The 20,224-nt window shown below is 36.6% G+C and overlaps 1 protein-coding gene across 1 annotated transcript in view; it reads right to left on the bottom strand.

The window, feature by feature from the left end:
- Positions 1–20,224, bottom strand: part of COL19A1 (collagen type XIX alpha 1 chain) — a 376,494-nt gene that overhangs the window by 245,163 nt on the left and 111,107 nt on the right. The window contains exons 10-11 of the mRNA XM_049873731.1: positions 16,501–16,545; positions 13,929–13,973 (exon numbers count right to left, since the gene is read on the bottom strand). Coding sequence (XP_049729688.1) covers positions 13,929–13,973; positions 16,501–16,545 — 90 coding nt within the window. The remainder of the gene's footprint in view (positions 1–13,928; positions 13,974–16,500; positions 16,546–20,224) is intronic.

Raw genomic sequence — 20,224 nt, 5'->3', positions numbered from 1 at the left:
ATACACAAGAAAAATATTTTAAAAGAAGAGCAATGAAGTAGAATTTCCAGAGTTGGATGTTAAAATATATAAAGGCTAAAATAATGTGATAGAAATATAGTAATTAACACACAGAATGCACAACTATAAAATAACATTCAAATATAAGAATTAGTGTATGACAAAGATGGCATCTTGAATAAATGAATATTATAAACACATGATATTAGGAGAAAGTCAAGTTTAATCTTCCTCTTACAATAGTCACCAAAATAAATTTGAACTGGAAAAAAGAGTTCAGATTTGTAAAAACAAAATTAAACTAATTTCTTGAAAGCAGAGGAATTCAAAATATAGACGTAAAAGGAGAAATCACCAAAGACCCAATTTGTCAATCAGAAATTTTAGGATTTCTGTATATCAATACATAAAATGTTTAAAAAGGCAATCCTTAAGCTGGGAATAATATTTATAACATGGGACAAAGGATTTTTATTGCTCATGTGTGTGAGGGTATGTATGTATATGTGAAAAGTCTTATAGGTTCACAATTACTGAATTCTTTAAATCACACGAATTCCCCAAAATTATATATAACATAGAAAAAAATTTTAGGAATATATCATTATACAGATTTTAAGATCTCATGGAAATACCTATTTCCTCATAAATACAGAATTTCTAGGAAATTCAAGGAGGTTAATGTGTGCCAGTAATAAATTGCTTAGCACAGAAATAGCTTCTAAAATGTGCCATAATGTGAAATATTATCAGCTCAGTACTGCCATTAAACAGTTTTGGAAACATTGGTGTTATTAACATTAAATTTAAGTAAGTTGATTTTTATCCTTCAGATTTCATAAAATTCACTATTGTTTTAGGAATAGTAAGGAGCCCTGGTTGCACAGTGGTTAAGTGTCCAGCTGCTTCTGTGGGAGAAAGATGTGACAGTCTGCTTCTGTAAAGATTTACAGCCTTGGAAACCCCATGGGGGCAGTTCTACTCTGTCCTATAGGGTCTCTCTGAGTCCAAATTCAATTCGACAGCAATGGGTTTGGTTTGGCTTTTGTATCAACAATAAATATGGCAGCATGCTTTCTACTCTAAGTGCAGTATTTGTCTACCAGTAAAAGCCAGATTTCAGAATAACAGTTTTTCTTTGTAAATGAATAGGAAACTAGTTCAAAAGAGTGTATGTGTATAGTTTTGGGCAAAGTAAATTGACTATATATGTATAAGCTCTATAATATTCATATCACTTTAATTAAAAAAAAATTCAAGGGGCTGGGAACATTTGCTTTATTAGCCTGAGAGAAATGCTTGTACTTTTCATTTAAAAGTCACAGACTTTTCAAGGTTAATGTCTATTTGTGAACACTAATTGAAGAAATCTCATAAAGTTAAAATATTTTTGTGTTTGTAGTAAGTTCTAAATAACGTATAAATAGATGTATTTATTTAAGAATTCAAAATTCATACAGTAAGAATCAATTTGTCTTCATTATTGCCTTCAATGAGTATATGCTTAACAATTAAATTACCAAAAGGAGGTTCACATAAAATAAAATGTAAGTGAGAAGCTGAAATCCACTTACAACTTAACTGTTTTCTAGGTTCAAATGTATACAAACTTTCTAAAGAAAAGAGTATAGGTTCTTGTTTCTGAGGAAAAAAAGGGGTAATTTCTCATCATGAAATACAATAATAAGTTGGCAGAGGAAGCGTAAGATGTGGTCCTTGCCTCTAGTGAGTGTGGATATCTTCCCTCAGGGACATGAAATGAAAACAACCTTAATTATAATTCAAGCATACAGTTAATGCTTTAAATGTTTAAAGAAGGAAAAAAAAAAATCCTTGTAGTTGGGATGATAAGGAAAAGCTTCTCTAAGGCTGTAAGATTTGACAGGGCCTTGAAGACTGGGGGTGAGGGAGGGGAGGGAGAGGGTACTGAGAGTCAGAGGCGGATGTGGTTCTAGGGAGAGAGAGACATTGCAGGTGAGGGACTGCCATAAACCAAGTCAGGGACTTTGGGGATTTAAGATACGGAGAATTTTAATGAATTTTATTATATGAGTTATTTGGATGCTAGAAAACTTTTACAACCCACACCCATTTTATCCATATCAAAGGTGGCAGACAGTTTGATTTTCTCTGATGTTCGAGGATATTACTTAAAAAAAAAAAGCCAGTGAAAATTTCAAAGAACTGATTAATTTTCTCCACAACTCCCAGATGGCTAAAGATCTTATTAGAGTATATGTTTATTCAAAATAGGTAATGGACTTCTCATCTCAAGGATCACTGGTGGTGCATGAGTTAAAGTGCTCGGCTGCTAACTGAAAGGTTAGTGGTTCAAACCCACCAGCTACTCTGCAGGAGAAAGATGTGGTAGTCTGCTTTTGTAAAGATAACAGCTTTGGAAACTCTATAGGGCAGTTCTTCTCTGTCTTATAGGATGGCTATGAGTCAGAATCGACTTGATGACAATGGGTTTGGTTTTTATACACACATATATATGTAATATATAAAATTTAATGTTATATAATTAAAGAATTACAAGAAATAAATAAAATTTTAAAGAGAAATTATATATATTGGCTAAGAAATTATTAAACATTAAAAAATACTTCAAGTTGGTAAGGGTCTAATAACAGCAGACATACTACTTATGAATGTGTAAAATAATTAATAAAAAAAGCCTTTTGGGTAATGCAATTTGAGTATATGTGCTAAGAATCTTAAGAATTTCCATACTCAACAAACCAGTAATTCCAGTTCTGGAAATGTAGCTTAAGGAAATAATCAGAAATGAATAGGTTTAAAGATGGTTGTAGAACTATGTTAATTTTGCAGTATATGTACCAGGAAATAGAAACAAATACAAATGGGAAAGACTTAAATGTCCAACAATAAGAAAATTGTCAAATAAATCTATTATATATCCATACAATGAAATATTAATGCAATTATTAAAAACAATTTAAAAGACAATTTAATGTTCATGAAATATTACAGCTCTTAATAGTTATTCTCCTCTGTCTCACTCTTTTCTTTTTTTTGACATTTTGCATTTTTTATAACTACAATTAAGAGATGCAGCAACAGAGAAGAGGGGCTAAGTATATTTCACATAAACCAGAGTTACTCACTAACACTAAATGATCAAGAAAATAACGCACAACCAATAATGAGTAACATTAAGACTGTGTCTTGGCTGTGGCTTCCCAACTGCCTGCTACCATGGATAATTGAAAGTTGGCATGGTTACTTCCATATCAATTGCCATTGGCCACAGATAAACTGCTATGATTTTTTTAAATTGTAGTTATTATTTGACTCCATCTGTTCTCTTCATTTTTCAAATCAGCTGTCAAATCAAACAAGTAAGTCCTTCCAAAATGTTGTGGAAGTTTTACAGGTTACTAGAAAAACAAAATAATGGTAGAATATGCTGATGCTCAGTCGAATTCTAAAAGGTAAACCAAGAGAGAGTTCACAGAAAGTAAGGTGACTTGTCGAAAGTTTTAGAGTCATGATTAGAAGCATAATTTATAAACAGTATTTAACATTCTTGTATTAGTTTTAAATTCTAGGAATAATTACCAAGAAAACTTTAAATAGTGAAACCCAAATAAACATTTCAACTCTGACCTGCTTTTTCCAGTTGTTCTAGTCTATTTCATTTAAGCTAAAATTAATAAGCATATGAGATTATGTAAAAGTACCAGATAATTCAAAGGCATACTAAATATTTACTTTGGCTTAATTACTTGATACATTGTATTTCTCAGTTCTCATCCTAATTAAGAATTATATTTTTTGTATAACATTTTCCTATCATAAAGTGTTCCTCCCTTTCAAATATGAAAATATCTTTTGATACAGCTTTAAGTTCCAAAATATAAATATAAATTAAGAATTATACTACAAGTCATGGCAAAAGAGGAAGAATGAAGTAGAGCAGATAAATCTACTCAAACTTTTAATCTGAACTAGAGTTTAACTTTAAAAAAATAGAAAAGAATTTTAATTTGTGGTAGTTTAATTATAAAAATGGCCCTAATTTTTCAGCCCTCCATGTTTCCATATCCCTTGCAATGTGACTTGATAGCTTTTCTCTTCATGTAGTGAGATTTACCACCCCACCTCTTGAATCTGGGCTGGCCTCAGGACTTGCTCTGACAACAAAACGTGGAGGAATTAACGGCATGCTAGTTTTTTTTTTTTTTTTTAGTTCTGAGCTGAGACCTCAAGAGGTCTTGCATACTTTGGACTGTTTTCTCTCTTTGGACCCCTGCTGCCTCTACCTTGATAACCCGTTGGAGGATGAGAGACTACCTGAAGTAGAGATAGCTGAGGCCAACCTGGACTAGCTAGTCCCCAGACAACCTGCCAGCGGAGAAGACATTTATGAACAAACCAGGACAAGATCAGCTAATGCCAAAGAACCACTGCAGTAGCTAATTAATATATTACTCTTGTCTATTGTCTACTGGGTGGGTGGGTGTATTGTTTACTTATCAGAAGGAAATTAAGAAGTAATGTCACACAAAAATTAAGCATAATTATATCAAATGAATTTCCTCAAAAATCAATATTTTAAATTATTTTTCATATTTTGGCTATTGGGGATATTAATATTTATTAGCATTTTCTATTTACTAGGCACTTATTTAATTCCTACAATAATCCTATGAGGTAGGAATTATCTTTATTTTACATAAGAGGAGACTGTGTCAAAGAAAATAAGGAGTATTTCCAGATTAACACAGCTGGCATGGCAGAGCTAGATTGGAACACAGGGGTATTTAAATGTGTTTATTTCATGATAGGTCACCATCAGTTCCACAATGAGCTTTCAAGCCTAGACTATGTGCAATGGTAGTCCAGAAGTCAGAGTGTCTATCCACTGGTGGATGACCTAGATGCTGCCTCAGAGGCTTTTGAAGGATAGTTGATGTACATTCTATCAGCTTCCGCATTTGAGTTCTTTCTCGTTCTCTGCCACATTTTAAATGGCCAAAATCACAGCTACCCATTCAAATTCTCAACTCAAGTTCTATGTGCAATTACTGTAAGGACAATTAAATGAGAAAGCAGACTCATTTATAATGTAAAATGTTTGCTGGGTAAAATGTCCTGATTTATTTGAAGCCCTTATTGTTGTTTCTAGCAGTAAATGAATGTTTCTAGCAGTAAATGAATACTATTGATTCTCAGATTGACTATATTCTAATGATATATAATGTCAGAAGTCAATATTTTAGTTATTTTCTGGCAGGCTAAATCATTTACATGTGGCACTAGAAAAAATAAGTCTTAACTTATAACATTGGTTGTTTCACGTTAAGTATGAAATTTTAGAAAATCAACCAAATGCTACAGAGTACATTGTCCATTATTCTCATTAGGCTAGCATTTATATAACAAGATTAAATGCCACATGTCACAAGTGCTGATACATTTTTAGTGCTGGACACAAGAAGCAACAGAATAATAGAAAATGGATTTAATGCTGCAGCCCTATAACATTCACTTGACTAGAAACCAAAATGAATGATTAAGCTATGAAATAGGTGAGTAAAGACTTTATCTAGTAAGCAATTTTCTATTCCTGCCATCACATCTCCTGAAGCAACCACTGAACACGAAACGCTGTGTGACATCATAGAGAATCAACTCTAGGGTTAAATATATTTTATTTTTGGCTGGCTTATGAAAATCTGAACTTTTTTTTTTGTATGAAAATCTGAACTGTGTCAGCTGAAAATAACCTGAGGTTCATTGCTGAGAAGAGAAACACAAATATTTGGATGCATGCCTAGTTTATGAATAACTGCATGTCATTTTGGGGTAGTAAAGTATGCTGCTGTTGTTGGATACTGTTGAGCCGGTTCCGACCCTACGTACAACGAAACACTGCCTGATCCTGGGCCAGCCTCGCAATCTTTGCTATGATTGTGCTCATTGTTGCAGACACTGTGTCAATTCATCTTGTTGAGGGTCTTTCTTTTTTCGCTGACTCTCTACTTTACCAAGCATTATGTCCTTCTCCAGGGACTGGTCCCTCCTAATAGCATGTCCAAAGTACAGGAGATGAAGTCCCGTCATCCTCCCTTCTAAGAAGTATTCTGGCTGTACTTCCAAGACATATCTGTTTGTTCTTCCGGCAGTCTGTGGTATAGTAAATATTCTTCCCCAACACCACAATTCAAAGGCATCAATTCTTCTTTGGACTTCCTTATTCATTGTCCAGCTTTTGCATATGAGACAACTGAAAATACCACGGCTTGGGTCAGGTGTGCCTTAGTCCTCAAAGTGGCATCACTGCTTTTGAACAGTTTAAAGAGGTCTTTTACAGCAGATTTGCCCAATGCTATACATTATTTCATTTCTTGACTGCCGCTTCCATGCACATTGATTGTGCATCAAAGTAAAATGAAATCCTTGGTAACTTCAATATATTCTCCCTTTATCATGATGTTGCTTACTGGTCCAGTTGTGAGGATTTTTGTTTTCTTTATGTTGAGGTGTAATCCATACTGAAGGCTGTAGCCTTTGGCCTTCATCAGTAAGTGCTTCAAATCCTCTTCACTTTCAGCAAGGAAGGTTGTGTCATCTGCATATTGCAGGCTGTTAATGAGCCTTCCCTCAATCCTGAAACCAAGTTCTTCTTCATATAGTCCACCTTCTTGGGCTATTTGCTCAGCATACAGATTGCATAAGTATGGTAAAATGATATAACCCTGACACACACCTTTCCTGACTTTAAATCACGCAGTATCCACTTATTCTGTTCGAAAGACTGTCTCTTGGTCTATGTACAGGTTCCTCAAAAGCACAAGTAAGTCTTCTGGAATTCCCAGTCTTTGCAATTTTATCCATAATGTGCTGCGACACACAGATGAATGCCTTTGCATAGTCAATAAAACACAGGTAAACATCTTTCTGGTATTCTCTGCTTTCAGCCAAGGTTCATCTGATATCAGCAATGATATCTCTCGTTCATGTCCTCTTCTGAATCCTGCTTGAATTTCTGGCAGTTCTCTGTCATACTGCCGCAACCATTTTTGAATTATCTTCATCAAAATCTAACTTGCATGTGATATTAATGGGAAACCCTGGTGGCATAGCGATTAAGTGCTACAGCTGCTAACCAAGAGGCTGGCAGTTCGAATCTGCCAGGTGGTCCTTGGAAACTCTATGGGGCAGTTCTACTCTGTCCTATAGGGTCGCTATGAGTCAGAATCAACTCGATGGCAATGGGTTTGGTTTTTTGGTTGGTGATATTAATGATATTGTTTGATAATTTCCACATTCTGGTGGATCACCAGAGCCCTGGTGGCGCAGTCGTTAAGAGCTATGGTGAACTATGGCTGCTAACCAAAAGGTCAGCAGTTCAAAGCCACCAGTCGCTCCTGGGAAACCCAATGGGGCAGTTCTACCTTGCCCTATAGATTCACTATGAGACGGAATAGGCACAACAACAACGTGTTTCTTTTTTGGTTGGTGGATAGCCTTTCTTTGGAATGGGCACAAATATGGATCCCTTCCAGTTGACTGGCCAGGTAGCTTTCTTCCAAATTTTTTGGTATAGATGAATGAGCACCTCCAGTGCTGCATCCATTTGTTGAAACATCTCAATTGGTATTCTGACAATTCCTTGAGCCTTGTTTTTAACCCATGCCTTCAGTGCTACTTGGACTTCTTCCTTCAATACTATCGGTTCTCAATCATATGCTACCTACTGAAATGCCTGAATATTGACCAGCTCTTTTGACGCTTCCTACGTGGTTCAATATTTTCCCCGTAGAATCCTTCAAAATTGCAACTCGAGGCTTGAATTTTTTCTTCAGTTCTTTCTGCTTGAGAAATGCTGAGCATGTTCTTTCCTTTTGGTTTTCTAACTCCAGGTCTTTGCACATTTCATTATAATATTTTGTCTTCTTGAGCTGCCCTTTGAAATCTTCAGTTCAGCTCTTTTACTTCATCATTTCTTCCATTCACTTTAGTTACTCTACATTTAATAGCAAGTTTCAGAGTCTCTTCTGACATCCATTTTTTTTTTTCCTTTCCTGTATTTTTAATGACCTTTTGCTTTCTTTATGTATGATATCCTTGATGGCATCCCACAACTTGTCTGGTGTTCGGTATTAGTGTTCAATGAGTCATAACTATTGTTGAGAAGGTCTTTAAATTCAGGTGGGATACACTCAAGGTCACACTTTGGCTCTTGTAGACTTGTTTTAATTTTCTTCAGCTTCAACTTCAACTTGCATATGAGCAACTGACGGTCTGTTCTGCAGTCGGCCCCTATCTGATATTGAGCTTTCCATCATCTCTGTCCACAGATGTAGTCAATTTGATTCCCGTGTATTCCATCTGGCCAAGTCCACATGTGTCGCCACCATTTTAGTTGTTGAAAGAAGGTATTTGCAATGTAGAAGCCACTGGTCTTGCAAGATTATCATGAGATCTCTGGTGTTGTTTCTATCACCAAGGCCGTATTTTCCAACTACTGATCCTTCTTTGTTTCCATCTTTCACAATCCAATCACAAGTAATTACTATGCATCTTGATTGCATGTTTCATCAATTTCAGACTGCAGAAGTTGGTAAAAATCTTCAACTTCTTCATCTTTGGCCTTAGTGGTTGGTGCATAAATTTGAATAATAGTCGTATTAACTGGTCTTCCTTGCAGGCATGTGGATATTATCCTGTCACTGACAGCACTGTGCTTCAGGATAGATGTTGAGATGTTTTTTTTCACAATGCATGGGATGCCATTCCTCTTCAATTTGTCATTCCTGGCATAATAGACCATATGATTGTCCCATTCAAAATGGCCAATACTAATCAACTTTAGCTCCCTAATTCCTAGGATTTCTATCTTTATGTGTTCCATTTAATTTTTGATGACTTCCAATTTTCCTAGATTCATACTTCATACATTCCATGTTCTAATTATTAATGAATGTTTGCAGCTATTTCTTCTCATTTTAGTTGTGCCACATCAACAAATGAAGGTCCTGAAAGCTCTACTCCATCCACGTAATTAAAGTCAACTCTACTTTGTTGTTTTTGTTTTACTTTGAGGAGGCAGCTCTTCCCGAGTGGTATTTTGAGCTCCTTCCAATCTGAGGCGCTTATCTTCCAGCACTATATCAGACAATATTTCACTGCTATTCATAAGGTTTTCACTGGCCAATTTTTTCAGAAGTAGACTGCCAGGTCCTTCTTCCTAGTCTGTCTTAGTCTGGAAGCTCCACTGAAACCTGTCCACCATGGATGGCCCCACTGGAATTTGAAATAGTGGAGGCATAGCTTCCAGCATCACAGCAACAAGCAAGCCAGCACAATAAGACAAACTGACCCATGAGTATACTTGTACTTTATAATAGGCATTTTTGTAATTTTACTTCTTTCAGTATTACATTTTATACAGAATTCTACAATAATTATCATTAAATAAATCAACTAAGAATGGGTTCAGTGCAATTCCGGTAGATTTTTAGTGGATTTCGGTTTTCTAGTGGCTTTTGTCAGGTAAAATCACTTGCAACAGGTATAAAACCAGAGTAATAAATATTTAAACATAATTTTCTCATTGAAATAAATATCTTATATGACATGGTATTTCAGAACCTAGATAATACTCTGGTAATGAACAAGACATGAAAAATTATAAGTCACTGGAAATTTACTACAACCAGCTTTCCAACAACAGTTTTAGGAAGTGAATTAAAGCAGGAGCCATACGTATTTGTTAGTTTTGTGGTTGTGTTTACTGTTGTTAGTTTAACCCTGAGTGGAAAAAAGGATCAGTAAGAAAGATGGTCAAAGCCAGTAATGCCCCATAAGTTAAAAAAGAGTAAGCCATAATTGCTACACCCTAAACACTCAGGACTACAGACTACGTCAAATGTTGGATGCTGTCCACACCTCCTTGAGTTATATTGTTCATGAAGAAAAGCTCATTTGATTGGTCTTTTATCATTTCACTAAACCTAAGAGATTTCAAGAGACTGGATCATTTTAATCATAAGGAGTTGCTACTACGTGTGGCCATATTAATTTAAATGTCACTTTTCAATGAACTACATTTTAGATAAAAAGTCAGGGAACATTTGTCATAAGTAGCAGTGGCTGCTGGATTTTTCTCTCTCATGATCAGATGATATTTAATAATTAGTTTCAGCAAAACCAAAGAAATTTGTTTTTAATTTTAAGTCGGTCAGGCCTGGAATGACAACATAAAAGAATGATGATTTTGAAAGCAAACTAAGTTATATAATTTGAAGCAATTACTTAAAATGCCAAATTTTATAATGAGATAGGTGTTTACATTTGCTTTTCTAATTGATTCTTCTTTTCACAAATGTAGCCAGATACTATTTCTATTTTCACAAAGACATAAAACAAAAACCTGGGTGAGAGTTTAGGAATGCTGGTCACTTCAGTGAAGTGGAAAAGGCTAAATGACCTTTTTGCCAATGGCTGTGATACTAAGAGTTTATTCACTTACATTTGATCATTTAATATGAGTTTAAGTAAATCTTTGCTGGGAAGGTTGCCAATATGGAGATAACTCTCACCTTGAGTGGACTCCCTGTTTTTTTCACTTACATAATACTGAAGAAACCTAAGGATAATTCCAAAAAGATAGGATGTTTAGGGCCACAACTATAGAAATAGAGAAGCTGGACTATGACCCATGTGTCTCCTGCCTCATGAGTGAGGCTGTTGTTGACCAATTCTTCAGTGATGCAGACTTAAATTTGCCAACCAGGGATGGGGAATTAGAATGGGGCATTTTATCTATACAGCTAAATGAAAAATAGAGCACGGCAAACCTGAAAATAGCTGTCTTCTGGAAGAGTCCTGTCAGCATAAATAACTAATTTTTAAGACAACTAATCATCCCTTTAGTAAGTTTCACTTGAAGACTGATTTGGCTGAATTACATTTGCTCAGGTAGTTTGTAAGACTCTGTCCTGTAACAATTTGCTATAGATTCTAGAATATGAGGTCCTCAATCTTCAGATGAAGTCCTCTATACTTGTTCAGTGTCTGCAACAATGGGCCCAAACATAGCACACTTGTGGGGATGGCGCAGGACCCGGCAATGTTCCTTTCTGTTATATATAAAGTCACCATGAGTCACAGCCAACTTGATACAAACTAACAACAAGAAGTACTTGTTCAAACTCCAGGGGCCCTCCTTTGGACTAATGACAGCCTATTCAACTTTCTGAGCAACCACTTGGTCAGTCTAGTGAGTTAAGCTCCCCTAAAAGCTAGTCTTCTACCCATAATGAGAAGCAGTAGATTTCTTTACTTAGTTTCTACTAGATTAAAGAAAAATCACATGGTATTTTCTTTTTAGTAGTTGATACAATTTTTCTTTTTTTGACCAGTAACCATATGCCCTTGGTAGATATGACAGCTCTGAGCAAAAACTGTTTCCTGGATTATTTTGTCACTCATGAATTGTGTCACCCAAAACAGTCATAATTTAAACACAGTAAAGGGCATGAAAAAGTAATTAAAGAAGAAAGGTAATTCTTTATAATTATATACTCAGTTTTTCACAAAGAATCGAAATTTAGATTGATCGTTTTTGTTCAGAAAACACATCATGTTATAAGCTCTCCAAGATTCTCATGCTGGTGTCACACAAAAGTGAGAGCTTCATGTACCTTTCATGTTTAACTTAACTCTAGAAACAAAAGTCAACCACACAGCATCAATTATTTATCTTATGGATAATAATCAATGCAGAACTTTTTTTTTTTAGCATAAGGATTATTACATGAATCTTACATCTGACTATAAACCATATGAATCGTGATTCTCATTCAAGGCCTTAACTTTTCTCTTTGCTGCTTCTTTTCTCCTTATATCTTTCAACCCTTCTCTATAAATGTTTTCACCTTATGGTAAAATTGACTATTCGAATGCGACGGTTAATAAGTATGAGAAATTAGAAGGAAAATATTTGAAAGAAAATTTATTGAATGTTTTTCTGCACCTCGTAGCCTTTGAGAATCTATTACTGAGTAATTCCAATCATGCAGATAAAATATCAAGATAAACGTAATACTTTAGTAAGTTGGTGACTTTAAATTACAGAGAACATCCATTCTCCTGGCTGTTTTCACTTATTACTACAGGTAAAATTCCATTAATAAATCAGCTATTTGTGTGGATAAAGCATTTGTTTAAAGGCATGCCCCTGCAACGACCGTTATTCTAAAGCAAAAATGCTCTGGGGATTCCTAAGAAAAGAGATCCACTTTTAAAAATAGTCATTTAATGAAATTCTCCACAATTATATGGCTATCCTTTTTATTTTTAATCTCAGTACTGTGAGAAAAAGTAATTATCGTGTAGCTTACAACATGTGTAACTTGTCTTATAATTATAATAGACATTTATTCTCTCTATAAATACTTATTGAGGAAGCAAATAACTGATCGACACTAAGAAAGCTAAATACAGACAATACTGTCTAATTTCAGCTTATTTATTCCCCTTTCTATTCCTCCTTCTGGATGTCCAATTACAAAACACAAATGTATACAGATAAGATGAAACAAAGGAATGGAATTATTTTTCTTTTATTCAAAAGCAAAACTAGATTGTTGAAATGCAGGGGATACAGATAATTGTCTGAAGGGAGATTTTGGATGACTGGTGCTTTTCTATTCTCCATACTTTTAGTAGAAAGCTGTCAATTTGTAAAACCATGATTGCTTGGATATTTTTCAATAACCAACTGCCAAATTACTATTATTTATTAAAATAAAATGCTCTATTTAAATGTAAAATTAACCACCTCGAATTTCACTTCCTGAGAAGGTGACAAGAGACACTGCACTTAGGACCCAGGGCTTCTACCCTTGTTCTCTCCAGATCCATACTTTACCCTTCTTCACCTTGCCCTTGGGGTTGAAAGGCTAACTTCTATGGGCTGCATCCACTGTGTTGGCTCTCAATTCAGTAAACTCTGGTGGTGCAGTGGTTAAGAGCTATGAGTCAGAATCGACTCAACAGTTATGGATTTGGTTTTTGGTATGGGTGGGAGTCACTGAGCCCTGGTGGCACAGTGCTTAAGAGTTATGGCTGCTAACCAAAAGGTCTGCAATTCAAATCCACTATTTGCTTCTTGGGAACCCTATGAGGGCAGTTCTCGTCTGTCCTATAGGGTTGCTATGAGTCAGAATTGACTGGATGGGAAGGGTTTTGGCTTTTATGGGAGTCATTGGCAGGAGAGCTGAGGTTGAGAGGGGAATAGGTGGAGGTATTTATTGCCCTGGCTCCCTCTTTATGTGCTTGTCTTGGGTTGGCTGCTTCCTAAAGCTCCTATCTACAATCCTCTCTCTGTCCTTTCAATCCCATGGAGTTTAAGGAATCCACTGTTCCCTGATCTGGGGTACTCCACTCTTTGTAGCTTTCCTATAGGTAGGCTATACCTTTTAAAATTACCCTTTTAAAAAACTTTTTCAAGTTATTCTTGAGTGTGCTCTCTCTTTTCTGTTGAACGCTGTTACAATTCTTATTTATGCCCCCCAGGGAAAATTCTACTGATAAACCAGGTGTACATATAAACGAAGCATTCATTTAAAGATGTGGCTACTCAGTATACCTATGATGTTATAACACAAAAATATAATGCTTAATTAAATGCTTGAATCATTTATGTATCAGTGAAATATATTTAACTAGATATGTCTAGGTATAATTACCATCCAAACAGGTTTAGAAAGATTTCTGATAATCATCGATATATAATTAAGTCAACCTTAATTGAAGCAAATATTTTAAATAATTCATCTAAAATGATTAAATTGCTTGTATAGAAAGCACAAAACAAGTTAGATTGTCCATTTAAAGATATTTTCCAGAAAACTATTTTTACAGATACATTTGTAAAGAGAGATATTTACCTTTTCGCCAATTTCTCCTTTGCCCCCTTCAAAACCTTGCTCTCCCTGAGAAAGAGGAATATGATATGTATAGTAATAGGAACATTACTTATAACACATGCAATTATTGTAGTGATAATGACAATTTCTAGGGTATATGCTACAGCTTTACAACTTCCAAAGCAATGTAATCTCCATAAGCCTGAAGCTCCCCATGTATAAAGTAAGTATGATAATAATACCTTCCTTATAGGCTTGTTTTAAGATTTCAGTGAATCAGCATAGGGCAGATGCTGAATAAATTAGCCATTATTGTTATTATTACTACTACTATTATTATTTCAGGAGATCCAATAGAAGCAGCCTTTTTCAAATTGACTTCTTCAGAATGCTGTTTAACTTAGAGTTTCATGATGTATGCCTGAAGCTCTGACACCAGCTCCATACTCTTCACAACCCCACTGTCCTGCCTCTCAGTTACAGAAAGAGGCGTGGTGGTTGGAGGGCTGCTCACTCTCTACCATCATATTTACACTGTTGTTGCTGTTGTCGAATTCATTTTGACTCATAGCGACCCTATATGACAGAGTAGAACTGCCCCATAGGGTTTTCTAGGCTGTAATTTTTACGAGAGCAGATTGTCAGGTCTTTTCCACATGGAGCTGCTGAATGGGTTCAAACTACAAACCTTTTGGTTAGCAGCCCAGTTCTTAACCATCGCACTACCAGGGCTCCTTCATATTTATACTTAAAAAGAGTAAAGTCCTCTTTTCTGTAACTAAATATTCTCTGATCCACACAAGTTTATTTTCCCACTTAATTATGCACACATGTTCCATTTCAACATTCAGCAGATATTCATTGAGTGCCTCCTACATGCCAGGCACTCACACCATAGCCCACAAGTGAGTGTTGGGGACAGGTTATGCTCATCCCTCTAGCTCTGGAGGGCCTTGAGTGCTCAGTAAATGTTTCCTGAGGGCACAGAGACAGGGATGAAGGGTTTCACATCTCCAGTATTTTCTGTAATGCTTCAACAATGTGACATGGTATAATTAAAATTCATATGTTAGAAAAGGAACGCTAGCTTTTTACAATGTGTGTACGTGTCTATGAGTGATAACCAAATATATGTATATATGTGTGTGTATTTTTCTCTCTCTCTCTATATACATGCAGACATATATATGATTAAATAATTATTTCTGCTTTATCTACTCTCATAAAAGGTACTATTAAAAAAAAATCTAGGATTTAGGTATATTTGACACTGAATGCATGGTCTACCTTTTTTCCTAAAATATAGACTTTAACTTGAACTGTTAATTCAAGCTGACATTGAAGCTGCTAAATGCCCCCAGTACATCAGCCACAATGTCAGCATGATGCAGCCACCGCAAACAGCTGCTGGAAAGTCCAATACTATTTCCCAGCAGATAAATCTGCACATCCCTTGGCTTGCAACTTGACTCGCAGATGCAGCACATGCTGTATCAATGGGTTTTGTCTAGAGCTGCTGTGAAGAAATTCAGAAGCTTTCCATTCCATTGCTGCCAGTTCAGTCTTTATTGAGCCAAGTAAAAGAAGATTTTTCAAAAGCTTTAACTATAAATAAGTGCATATCTCTTTGGATGGTAATTTTCAGCTATAGAGAAAAACCTAGATGCAATAGTAACTTTTGATATCTTGTTGCCAAAAAAAAAAACCCGTAAAACTCCTTCAGAGCATGGCAATGATACGCCTGGCTTTGGTGGGTATCTAGTATTGCATCAGTAATGTTCTCCCCTGTGGTGGGATTATATGGGTGGTATCGTGACAGCTGGCTCCACCTGAAGTGGCTCCCCATCCCTCTAGGAAACTGGAAGAGACCAGTCTCTGTGTTTCCAATAATGCTGGCCACATACAATCCTGCTTCTTCCCAGAGGGAGCCCTTGGTCAGTAAAGGGGTATGAATGAAGTTCACCTTGGAAAAGCCGTCTAGCCAATATAAAATTTTTTCATTATGGCTTTGTCATTCTGAATGATATTTTTGGCAGTTCAAATCCGCCAGGCGCTCCTTGGAAACTCTATGGGGCAGTTCTACTCTGTCCTATAAGGTTGCTATGAGTCGGAACCGTCTCGACGGCACTGGGACTGGGTGTTTAGTTGTTTATAGCACCTTTGTAATATTTTAATATTTGATATCATTGTAATCATTATGTCTAGCTCAATCTGGGATATACAAAAAGGATGATAAACAAGAAATAACCAAATCTAGTCCAAGGCAGTAAAAATTGTTCTAATCTGCAGTGAAAACATTTCCAGAGCAGATACGCACACTCCTCCTAACCCCAGAAAGCACTGTTGTTGACCTCTGTGAAGAAGCACCTTGCTAAAGCTCTCTGTTTAAGCTTTCTCCTAGTGTGGTCTCTTTTGAGAGGGCATCCATGTTCCCTTTTAGAAAGACCAGTTGGTGGCTTTCAAAAAGAACCTCTGAGGGGATTCAGTTTCCTCAAGTACATTTTCTGAATCCTCACTATATTACTAAGTATGAATTCAATTTCCAAGATGTTAAAATTCTTTAACTTACATGAAATATTTAAAAACTCTTTACCTTTTGACCAGGTAAGCCTGGAGCACCATGTAAACCATTTTCACCCTAAAAGAAGAGCACATAATAAATTTTATTACCCATAAAAACAAATGAATAAAGAAAAATTTTCAGTCTTGAACAATTAGATCTAGTGTAGTGAGGAAAGGTAGCTTAATACTAAATATCTACGGTGCGTAGGTAGCTTTCATCTACCCCTTATCTCACAACAATTCCATGATTATCACCTTAATCTTAAAATAAGAAGAGAGGCTCTGAGATATTCAGTGACATGCTCAAAGTCACCCAAATAGCGGCATTAGCTAGATTTGAATTAAGGTTGCTCTGACCCTAGAGCCCGTATTTTCTACCAGGATATTTAGTATCCTTTATTTCTTTTACTCTCTTTCAAACCTCTGGATATAATATGGAAGTCTTATGCAGTGCTTCCTATGGGCCAGGCACTACTCTCACAATGAACCTATCAGGTGGATTCCACTATTATATCCATTCTACAAATGATTACCCAGTTGGTAGGTAGTGCAGCTGAAATTCAAACAGATGAACTTCAGCTCTGCACCTAACCATCTCCCTACATTGTCTCTGGGACAATTTTTAATTCTGGCTTTTAAGAGACTGGTCATCTAAAAATTGAATATGTGTGTGTATGTGCGTATGTGTGTGTGGTATGTGTGCGTACGTGTATATGTATGTGTATGGCCTTATTTACTTTCCTACCCATATCTGCTGATTACCTTTAGGTCACATGTGAAGATTTGCCATTTTACATAAAACATTTTACAGGGAACAGCAATTACTTGGGAAAATTCTTAGTTCTTTTCATTCATCTGGTTCCTGTCATGGGTAAAAAGGTTTTCAGCAGATGACTATCTGTTTCCATTACTGGAATTCACGGGTCATCTCTTGACAAGTCTCGTTTGTAAACAGCACACTAGATAGAATGAGATACTCCTGGGAGGATGTGCATATTCTCAGTGGAGCCTTTGGAATTTGGCTGCTTATAGGAATTTACTTTGGCTCCTAAATTCCCAGGTTTAGACAGCTCAAAATAAACTAACAATTCTACTGATCTGCTTTATTTGTATATAATATTTATACTTAATTTTTAAGACAACAGTTTCTAAGCTCCTCTTAGAAAGCAGTTAGATCCCATTTCTTGGGATCCTTTACATAAAATTCAAATGTAGGAAGAAAATAAATCACATCTTCGAACTTTAAAATATTGATAATGTATTCTTTCTACCGAATCCAAAGAGATATGCATAATTTCATTAATTAATACATTTTTGGAAAGTTTTAGTGGTTCTCTCCAGAGATATGCTGCTACACATATGAACACACATTAAAGACTAGCTTTTTCTTAGGTTATATTAAATTACTGAAGTGCTCCACACTGTAAGAGCTATTGCCACAGTATTATAATAAACATGGAGCCCTGGTGGTGAAGTGGTTAAGAGCTCAGGCTGCTAACCAAAAGGTTGGCAGTCTGAATCCACCAACTGCTCCTTGGAAACACTATAGGGCAGACCTATTTTGTGCTATAGGGTTGCTGTGGGTTGGAATTGACTCAACGGTACAGAACAACAATAATAAACTAAAGGTAGAAGTTTGTTTGTTGCTGTCTTAGTTATCTAGGGCTGCTATCATAGAAATACCACAAGTGGATGGCTTTAACAAACAGAAATTTATTTTCTCAAAGTTTAGGAGGCTAGAGTCTAAATTCAGGGTGCTGGCTCTAGGGGAAGGCTTTCTCTGTCGGCTCTAGGGGAAGGTTCTTTTCTCTTCATTTTCTGTTTCCTGGTTCCTTGGTTCCTTCCAAGGAACCAGGAAACAGAAAATGAAGAGAAAAGAGATCTCCATGTGGCTTGACATCAATCTTCTGCCATCTCTACTTCTCCTTTCCTTGTTTGATTTCTTTTACATTTCAAAAGAGATTGACTCAAAACATACCCTTACACTAAGCCTGCCTTATTAATACAACAAAGACAACCCATTCCCAAATCGGATTATAACCCCAGGCACACAGGTTAGGATTCACAATACATAATTTTGGGGGACACAATTCAATCCATAACATTCCACCCTTAAAAAAAAAAATCTGTTGCTGTGGACTTGATTCCGACTCATAGGGACCCTACAGCCCTCCAAAATTCATGTCCTTGCCACATCCAAAACACACTCACTGTATCACATCATCCCAAAAGTCTTAAATCAACTCCAAGTCCAAAATCTCATTTTCTGAATTATCTAAATCAAATATGGGTGAGACTTTAAGTGTATTCCATCCTGGGGAAAAAATTCTCTTTATCTGTGAACCTGTGAAATTTAGACTACAAGTTGTCTGTTTCCAAAGTACAATGCTGGAATAGGCAAAAGGTAGATATTTCCATTACAAATGGGAGAAACTGGAGGGAAAGAAGGGATAATGGGCACCAAGAAAGTCCAAAACCGAGCAGAACAAATCATATTAGCTCTCAATGCTGAAAAATAATCCTCTCTTCTCTGAGACCATCTAAGCAACGGCCCTGCCCCCCAGACTCTGGGTGATGGCCACAGTCTCTGAATTCTGGGTAGAGGCCCCTCGGCCCTGGGCTTCAGCTTCGTCTTCCAGGTGCACTGGGACAGCAACTCTTCTCCCTTGGCTTTGAGTGGCCCTATTCTCCTAGCCCATCTATGTGGTGACCTCACCCTATCAGCTCTGGCTAGCCCCCTTCTTCTGCTCCCTGGGTATGGCAGTCCAGACCCTTCAGCTTTGGGCAGTGGTTCCATTCCCCTGGCACATCTTAATAGTAGCCTCACACTCCAGAACCAAGTTGGCAAAGATCTGACTCTTTGAAATCTAGGAGACCGTGACCCCACCCTTTGAAACAGAGAAGGCCCTGCTTCCTGTGCTCCTTCCACAGTTCTGCTAATCTCCAAGCTGCTCCAGGGATGTTCCTTTTCTTTTCTTGGAGGACAACAGATATAGTTCCTTTAGTGTGTTTCCTGCCTGAAGAATTCCAAGAGGCGGGCAGCTTTCTTTCCTCTTCTTCTGTCTCTGATCTCTTCAGTCTAAGTTTGTGGGTTTTCTGCTATTGGTTAGATCTATCAGCCATGGGCTTAATCTTTTTAACAAGAGATTGTGTAGCCATGTCCTTGGTGAACATTCCAGGGTATGTGTGTCCTTGGTGAACATTCCAGGGTGTGTGTCCTTAGCGTGTACAACAGAATTTTCCAAATCTTTTTTGCTTTCATTTTGCACAGTTCAATTTTAAGTCCATCTCTTTCCTCGCCATTTTTACTATAAGTGGCAAGGAGAAACCACACAGCCCCTTTAAGATCTTGCTTAGAAATCTCCTCAGCCAGATATCCAAGTTCATCACTTATAAATTCAGTTCTATCTTCCACCAAACATTTGAACATAATTCAGACAAGTTCTTTGCCACTGCATAAAAGGCATCACCCTTTCTCCATTGTTCAATCACACGTTCATCATTTTCTTTTAAAGGCTCGCCAAAAGCACATTTAATGCCCATATTTCTAGCAACATTCTGTTGCTGGCGCCATATGTATTCTCTAAGATGATAATGACTTTCTCTATAGCTCTCCTTACTTCCTTCTGAGCCTTCACCAGAATTGTCTTTGATATCCGTAATTCCACCAACAGTCTCTTCAAGGAAATCTAGGCTTTTACTACTAAAAACTACTCTTCCTGTCTCTACCAATTCCAAAATTGCTTCCACATTTC

Source organism: Elephas maximus, chromosome 1 (genome assembly GCF_024166365.1).
Source record: "Elephas maximus indicus isolate mEleMax1 chromosome 1, mEleMax1 primary haplotype, whole genome shotgun sequence".
Lineage (NCBI taxonomy): Eukaryota > Metazoa > Chordata > Mammalia > Proboscidea > Elephantidae > Elephas > Elephas maximus.
The sequence above is the reverse complement of the archived record's forward strand: the minus strand, read 5'-3'. Positions and strand labels throughout refer to the sequence as shown.